Source organism: Tupaia chinensis, unplaced genomic scaffold (genome assembly GCF_000334495.1).
Source record: "Tupaia chinensis unplaced genomic scaffold, TupChi_1.0 Scaffold000357_1, whole genome shotgun sequence".
Classification (NCBI taxonomy): Eukaryota; Metazoa; Chordata; class Mammalia; order Scandentia; family Tupaiidae; genus Tupaia; species Tupaia belangeri.
This window is the reverse complement of record NW_006159853.1, coordinates 821,215-830,373: the sequence shown is the minus strand read 5'-3', so window position 1 is coordinate 830,373 and position 9,159 is coordinate 821,215. Positions and strand designations below refer to the sequence as shown.

General features: G+C 40.2%; 1 protein-coding gene across 1 annotated transcript in view; it reads left to right on the top strand.

Moving 5' to 3' along the window:
- LOC102476892 (melanoma-associated antigen E1) overlaps positions 1-9,159 on the top strand; it is a 36,115-nt gene that overhangs the window by 23,885 nt on the left and 3,071 nt on the right. Inside the window, exon 2 of the mRNA XM_006152767.1 lies at positions 8,780-9,058. Coding sequence (XP_006152829.1) covers positions 8,780-9,058 — 279 coding nt within the window. The remainder of the gene's footprint in view (positions 1-8,779; positions 9,059-9,159) is intronic.

Sequence of the window (9,159 nt, the reverse complement as noted above, 5' to 3'; positions counted from 1 at the left end):
CAGGAACTATTTGTTCAGGACTTAAAAGAAGCTCTTGCCATTATGGTTGCTAAGGGAGAGCAGATCGTGCAAAATGATCAACCCCAGGAGGAAGCTATAGCCACCTCAGATCTAACCAAGGATCCTAAAATTGAAAAAGAACAGGGAGAGGATCTTATTTCCCTAGATAGTGAGGAAGAAGTTAAAAGCCCCGAAGGCAAGACAAAACCCAAACAATTCAAAAAACTAAAAAAAGAAAACAACCTTAAGACTCTACAAGAGTCAAAGAAAAATGAGCCATCCATTAGTTCAGAGGAGGAAATCTTAGAAACAAAGGCAGCCAAATAGAATAATCCAAAATGGCCACCTGAAGGAGAAACTTTAGAAATAGAGGCAGCCAAGTACAATAATTCAAAATGGCCACCTTTCATAAAACGACCGCCATCTTACAACTTGTTCACATCTGCACCACCTTTGGTGATGCCGGTTATTGACCCTAGGGAAGAGATTTTGAATAAAATTAAACAACTTGAAGAACAAATTCAATTAGAAAAGAAACATCAAGACTCAATATCCAATTGGAAAAATTGAGAGTGGGTAAATCTAAAAGTGCAGATTCCTTACAGAATCTCTATCAGTCCACTTTTACCCCTGGCACAAAAATTAAACCAGTTCAGATACCACAACTATCAATGAACTTTGAGGAATGGGGAGCCTTCCCAGTAACAGAAACCATAGATCAACAACAGCAAGCATGGCGCCACATATGTGGCTTTGATTTTAACATTATAAAAGAAATTAAAACAGCAGTTGCTCAATATGGAGCTATAGCTCCATATACTTTAGCCATAGTTGACTCTGTGGCAAAAAATTGGCCTCCACTGTTACCTTTGTTCAGGACCAATTAGACTCCCTTGCAGAAGTAGTACTCCAAAATAGATGTGGGTTAGACCTCCTCTTGGCAGACCATGGAGGTTTTCTGTCTTGCTTTACAGGAATGCTGCTGCTTTTATGCCAACTAAAACGACCGCCATCTTACAACTTGTTCACATCTGCACCACCTTTGGTGATGCCGGTTATTGACCCTAGGGAAGAGATTTTGAATAAAATTAAACAACTTGAAGAACAAATTCAATTAGAAAAGAAACATCAAGACTCAATATCCAATTGGAAAAATTGAGAGTGGGTAAATCTAAAAGTGCAGATTCCTTACAGAATCTCTATCAGTCCACTTTTACCCCTGGCACAAAAATTAAACCAGTTCAGATACCACAACTATAAATGAACTTTGAGGAATGGGGAGCCTTCCCAGTAACAGAAACCATAGATCAACAACAGCAAGCATGGCGCCACATATGTGGCTTTGATTTTAACATTATAAAAGAAATTAAAACAGCAGTTGCTCAATATGGAGCTATAGCTCCATATACTTTAGCCATAGTTGACTCTGTGGCAAAAAATTGGCCTCCACTGTTACCTTTGTTCAGGACCAATTAGACTCCCTTGCAGAAGTAGTACTCCAAAATAGATGTGGGTTAGACCTCCTCTTGGCAGACCATGGAGGTTTTCTGTCTTGCTTTACAGGAATGCTGCTGCTTTTATGCCAACAAGTCTGACATAGTTCATGACAAGCTCAACCAATTACAAGAAGATCTTCAATGTAGAAAACAGCTTGCTGACAACTCCTTATGGACTGCGTGGAATGGACTTCTCCCATTTTTACTCCCCTTGCTTGGTCCTCTTTTGGGCCTTCTGATTATTTGCTCTTTGGGGCCTGTCCTTTTCAATAAACTCATGGCATTCCTTAAACAAGAGATTGATTCCATAAAAATGCAACCTATCCAAGTCCACTACCACAACCTGGAGATGGAGTACTGCGGAGCCTAAACTGTGCTCTTGCCTGAGGCGCTGAATCGATTAGCCAAAGACGGGTAAGAGAGTCTGAGCCTAACAGCTGTACAGTCCTCCCACCTAAGACAGGAAACCCATCATCACAATGAGGTTCTCCAATGACAGGTAAGGATGAACGTTGCTCTGAAAACGACTCCAACCTAAGACAGGCATGATTCTCCCAGGCTTTTCTCCTCTCTTTGAAAAAATAAAAAAGGGGGCTATGTGGAGGGCATTGCATATGGAAGCCATCTTGAGAGCTCTGCCATCTTGAGAGCTCTGCCATCTTGAGCTATCCACCATCTTGGAAACCATTAGGTTTCACTTCCTCACTGAGCAAACCATTTCTCAGAAAACATGTGACCAATTGTTCTCCTCATGGGGCTGTTGGGTTTCTAGGCAATGGGAGAAATCCATCCACACCAATGATTGGTTTATGCTGTTCTACCTCATTTGCATTTCAGGCAACCAATCAGTGCCCACCAGCCTGTATATAACTCACCATTCTTCCTCAATAAAGAGAAGACTTGATCAGCACCTTGTTTTGTCTCTGCTGTGTGTTTGTCCCATCTCTCACTCCCTCCCCCAGGAAACCTGTTTTACTGTCCTGCGGGTCGGAACACTTCTTGATAATTTTTTCTAGGTCAGATGTTTTGTCTTCTACATTAGAGATTCAATCTTCTGCCTGATCTAACCTACTTTTACCACTTTCAAGGGAGGTTTTGATTTCCCGTATTATATTCTTCAACCCTAGAAGTTCCATCTGGTTCTTGTTTAAGGTAACTATTTCTTCTTTTAAACCATGAAAGGACTTCCTCATCTCCTTGAGCTCCTTTTCTCTTTTCTCTTCCATCTCAGTTAGTTTGGTCATTACAAATATTCTGAATTCCTTATTGGACATGTCCATGACTTCCATAGTATTGACTGTGGGTGATATAGGCTTGATGATTTCCCTTGGAGGAGAGGCCTTTTGTTGGTTGCTCATACTTCTTGAGCCTCTGCAATTATTCCTAGTCATCAGGTGATCTATATGTTGCTTCCTAACATATTTAAGATATCTCTGAGTGTTAAGAGGTGTATGTGATTAGAAAACTCATGATTTCCCTTATGGTTAGCCAACCTGTTGCTCACCAGTACCATGTACTGTTGGGACTGGTCCTGGGTGACCCAAAGACCTCCCTGTTTCTAAGGAGTGGTGAGCCTCCAACTGACCTAATAAGCAACACCTCAAGAGCAAATAAAAAAAAATCACACTGTGCACACTGCGCTGCATGCTATTCACAGCACTAAAATTTAGAGAGTCTAAAGGCTGGTGAGGAAGGGGCAGAAGATGAGTGACAGGTCCTTGGTATAAGGGCCTGCAGCTGCTGGCAGCCTGGTGTCCGGAACTCCTGGCCAGCTCCAACAGGTTTGCTTAGGGTGGGGATGTGTGAAGGTCCCAGGAATAAGGGCCTGCAGCCGCAGGCAGCCTGGTGTCCAGAACTCTTGTTTATTTCTTCAGTCAGGTGAAATTTGTTATCTCAAAAGCCTGTCAGTGTAGAGGGCACTGCATACAGAAGCCATCTTGAGCTCTCTGCCATCTTGGAAACCATTAGGTTTCACTTCCTCACTGAGCAAACCATTTCTCAGAAAACATGTGACCAATTGTTCTCCTCATGGGGCTGTTGGGCAACGGGAGAGATCCATCCACACCAATGATTGGTTCATGCTGTTCTCTCATTCGCATTTCGGGCAACCAATCGGTGCCCACCACCCTGTATATAACTTGCCATTTTTACTCAATAAACGGAAAAAGAAGAGGACTTGATCAGCACCTTGACTTGTCTCCACTCTGTGTGTGTGAGTGCGTGTGTTTGTCCCATCTCTCACTCCCTCCCCCAGGGAACCTGTTCGACTGTCCCCCAGGTCGGGACATGCCAGTACTAAACTAAGAAGTTTACATATTCAATTATTTTAAATAAGCAGAGTTTAGGAATTTAAAAGCCACCTGCTTTGCATACCTCTGTAAAATGGTGTAGATCTGCTAGCCATAGGTAAGGTAAACTCAGAGGATATAAAAACCCCAACCTGCTGCTGCCCTTCAGAGATCTCTGACCCAAAGGCAGAGTTCTTGCCGTGCTGCTGAGAGACATTGCACAGATACCTAAACCCTCTTTCTGCTTCCCCTTTCCCCTTGGAGTTCCCTTGCCCTTCTTACCTGCTGAGAGATGTTTTTCCATCCTACCTCCTTCTGAAAGGTCTTAGGCGTTGATGAACCAATCACACTCACTGGCAAACCTGTCCAAGCATTGACCAAATAAACCATTTGTGCTATTGACACCTCGTGGATATATCTTTTTCCTTGACCTGTTCCCTATTCCCTTGAAACATACTTAAGTTTCATATATTTTAATTCTATATATAATGTAAACCACAAAGAAATTCATATTGCATTAATTTTATATGGCATTACTCTTTCTATTTCTATTCACTTCTTGCATCTCTTAATTTTTATATGGGAAACTTTCCATACAGTATTTTCTTTAATGTAGGGTTTCTGGTCATCAATTTCCTCAGTTTTTTTGTTTTTGTTTCACCTTTATGCTTTATGGATGATTTCAGTGGTTCTTGCAACTCATTAAATTCCCTGAGTGCCAAAGTTGCACATAATGTAAAGCTCACTTCTGAACTTCTTTTTGTTTTTTGAGGTAGTGAATTTTCAAGTCCTCATTGCTTCAATAGGCTTCTGATGCTGTCTCAGTAGTTTCTGATGCCATTAGTTTCTTTTCTCAAAATTTCTAGTTGCTTTGTGGCAAGGTTATTACAATCAAGTACACATTACTAGAAATGGGACTCTTAATAACACTATAATAATTTATTGGCATTCCAATTTTGTTACCATAATTTGTTTAAATAGTATCTAGTTGTTTAGTATTCATATAGTTCTCAGCTCTGTTATTAGAAAAATGTATATAATAAAAATTATTTTAGCTACATCTCTGCACATATAGCTTATTATTTCCTTAGGCTATATTTCTAGAGGTAAAATGACTGGTTTATAAAGTATTCTCAACTTCAAGGTCTTTAGAAATCACTGAACTCTAAGTTTAAAATATATACTTCTGGGGGGTAGCAGGTGGCATGGTTGTTAAGGGTGCTGGACTCCCACAAGGTCGACCATGGTTTGAGTACCAGAGGTGGTGGCTTTCTTTCTCACTCCCCCTCTCTCTCTCTCACTCTTCCCCACTCTGGTCAAATTAAAATAAGTAAATAAAGTTAATTAAAGTAATTCTTTAAAAACATCTACTTTTGAAGCTTAGAAATATCCTACACATTTTTTTTAGAGGTTTTACTATAGGGCACGTGTGCTTGCCAGAAAGACAAATATAGAAAGACAGAAAGTGAGAAATTACCCCCCAGGGGGGGATGGCCATGCCACAATCCGTTCTTTTCCATTCTCCTCTCGGGATCTTGGGCATGCATGCACATGCACCCGGCATGAGTTTAAGTCACTGGGTTTGGGACGCGAACCATGGTCAGTTACATTGGAGTCCAGCGACATAGCCATTACACTAACTGCTGGTACCTATCCTAGACATTTTTGTCCTCTTTCTCTGAATGGGCCCTTGGACATAATAACTATATTGAACTTCCCAGAACTGCAACTGGATGCATGGCATACATAGGATTACTTCTCCAGTTGGAAACAGAGATGGTGATATTTTGTGACTATAGAGCTATTTTTTCCTCTCCCTGAATAAATGTAAACAAAACCTGCTCCCAGATTATAGTGGAGACCTTAAGAAAAACCAAATATGTAAATGTTTGCATGAAGGTACAAAAATATCAGTACAGGATCAACAGTGATAAACTGCATGAGAGGGGATTGGTTGTATGAATGTTAGAAAGTTAATTCCCTTCCTGCTCTCTCTCACACATACATTCTTTCCTTGACCTACTTCTAAAACACACTGGTCTTAGAAGAAGACTGAGTCTACCGTGAGAGCTGAGATCTAGTGTTTTCAGGGATAAGAGCAACGAAGATATTCTGCTGAGAAGTTACTCTGACAAACAGAGAGGGTAGGCCAGAAGAAGACTGAGTCCTCCATGAAAGCCGAGATCTAGTGATTTCAGAGATAAGAGCAATGAAGATGTTCTGCTGAGAAGATACCCTGGTAGAGCCCCTGTTGTCTTTTTCTTTCTGTCTTTCTGTCTCTGTCTTTTCTTTTTTTAATTTTCCTTAAACAAATTTTTTTAAGGTAAAGTTTTTTCTTGGCTTTGAAATCCTCTTTTGTCTTATTAATAATCCCTCCCCCCCATCTAGGCAAACAGAAAGGGTAGGCCAGAAGAAGACTGAATCTGCCATAAGCCCTGAGATATAGTGATTTCAGGGATAAGAGCAATGAAGATGTTCTGCTGAGAAGTCACCCCTGGTAGAGCCTGTTCTGTCTTTTTCTGTCTGTCCCTCTCTATCTTTTTGTCTCTGTCTGTTCAATTTTTTTTGAAGTTTTCTTTTATTAAATTTTTTAAGGTAAAGTTTTTTCTTGACTCTGAAATCCTCCTTTATCTTCTTAATAGTCCCCTCCCCTTTCCCCTCCCATCTAGGCAAACAGACGCTCCCAGCGAGGCAAACAGAAAGGGCAGGCCAGAAGAAGACTGAGTCCGCCATGAGAACGGAGATCTAGTGATTTCGTGCTAGTGTGCCACACAGTTTTCATTTTTTTAAAAAAATAAAATCTAATAAATAATTTTTTGTTTGCTTTTTCCATTTTTCTCTTTTTCTCTCTCTCTCTTTCTCTGTTTTCTTATTCTTTTTCTACCTAATCATTTTGCTGCTCAGCCTCCACTTACTGACTGTCTAGACAGGTGTAAGTGAAAAGTTGCCAAAATTTGAATACTATTTTGATCCTTATATTCCTCAACTCCCACTTAATCTGCAACACAAAGGGAGAAAAAAACGCAATGCCAAAGAGTTTGCAAACCACATCCTCCTGTGCACCTCTGATAACTCAGATTGATCTTCTAGAAATTAGGAAGAAACGAATAACCCATCAGATGACCAGAAATAACCACAGGGGCACAAGAAATAAGTGAAATCAAGAAAATACCTCTCCCCCAAGAATAAAGAATAATTCCTCTTCATCCACAGACAGTACAATGGAACTCATGGAAATGTCTGATAAAGAATTTAGAGTATTCATAGCGACAAAATTAACAGAAATGGAAGAGAAGAGAGAAAATGAACACCAGAAGAAAAAAGCTGATGAGTTCCAGGAGGCGAGGAAGTTCTAGCGAGAGCTGAAAGAGGAAATAAAAAAGAATCAAATGGAACTGTTGAAGATGAAGGCTATAATGCAGGAAGTCAAACCCTCCATTGAAAGTATTAAAAGCAGACTAGATCATACAGAATATCAAATCTCAGATATAGCAGACAGAATCACTGGACTAGTAAAATCCACCACGAAGACTGAGAAAATAGCCCCCCAAAGAGAATTATATACGAGAAATACCAGATACCATAAAACATCCAAATATCTGGATAATTGGTAACCCAGAAGGTGAAGAGACTAAAAAGAGCATTGAAAATCTATTCCATGAAATCCTGCAAGAAAACTTTCCAAGTCTAGAGAAGCATTCAAAGATTCAGTCCCAAGAAATACAAAGAATGCCAAACAGAATCACCCCAAGATCCTTTCCAAGAAACATTATAGCCAAAATGATCAAAACCACAGAAGAAGACAAGATACTAAGATTTGTAAGAGAGAAATGTCAAGTTACCTACAGACGATATCACATCAGTCTAACAGCGGACCTCTCATCAGAAGTAATGTGAGGAAAGAATAGGAAAATATATTCAAAGTGTTAAGGGAAAAGCAATTTCAACCAGGAATACTGTACCTGGCAAGATTATCCTTCATATGAGAAGAAAAGACAAGAACATTTTCAGATAAAACCTGAAAGAATTTGCCAACATCAGACTGTAGATCTTCAAGAAGTTCTCAAGGGAGTGCTATACCAGAAATATTAAATACAGACACACAGAAATAAGAGTTTAAAAACTAATAAAATGGATTTGAATATTATATCCCAGAATTTAATTGGGAAGATCAAACCACAACAGAAGGTAGATTAACTACATTAAGTATGAAAAATAAATAAATTAAAAAACCACACTGGTCTGTGACTCCACTGTTTTTCTTTCTATTCTGCTTACTTAGTTAAAATGATTTTCCAGTAATTGTTCTTTTGGTAAACACCTACCTTCTCATCTTTTAAATACTACTCTGTTGTACACTGTACTCTGTATAAACTTCTAGAAAAGTTTGCTTTACTTTGTTATGGTCTCACTTCCCCCTTTACATCGGAAGCTCTTTGAGGACAAAGAAATCAACTCTAACTTCTGGAGAGATGATCAATGTTGAATGAATGAATGAAGGGGTCAGGATTGAATCTGTTCAAAAGTGCTAGAATAATAGTAACAGAGTGGAACAGAATAGATTACAGCCTCAACACTCAGTATTCAAATGAACCTCGCGATAGCTCTATTAAATGTGCAGGTGATTGGAGAAGAGATTAACCAAGCCTTAAAGAGTTTTAGAGGTTTTCCCAAGGCAGGTAGCCATCCTCTGTACTGATAAGGGATGAGACTGGGAATAACAAACTTTTTAACCTTGTTCTAGGTTTCCTAAACGGGATTAAATTCCAGGCTTTCAAACCCTCTAGGGAAGATTTCTTTCTGTGACACAACAGGGGAGAAGTTATTACATACCTAAACAGGGAAAGTGATAGAGGAGCCAAGGGCGAAAGTAGGGGATGCACCCTTCCAGTGACCATGCATATTTTCCCTAAAACAATTTCACAGAAAGGGCAAATCCCGAGGATACTAACCATGAATTTTGAGAATTTGTTAATTGCCTGGCATTTTGTTTAGGTGCCCTGTAATAGGTACCCTAACTCTGAAAAGTAGCTATTATTGTCTTCGTTTTTATTCCCTACCATCTGCTCCAAGCTCCCTGCCTCATCTTACCAAAGTCTCCCTCCCGCCAGTGTTCTATGCAGAATCACCACATACACTCTGGCCTAGGGGAGGGGCTGGGAGGAGCCGAGTGGGGGCTTCTTGTCGCAGAGTCGGACTGCGCCTGCGCGGACTGCAGCAGAGGGCGGAGTGTAAACCGCCAAATACACTGAGACTAGCGTTCACTGTTGGGCAGTATCTTCCTTCTTTTTCTCCACCTCTAATTTCAGCTTTAGTAAATTGCTTGGAATTTTGGTTTTAGCAGCAGCAGCAGCAGCAGGCGCCACAGCAGCAGA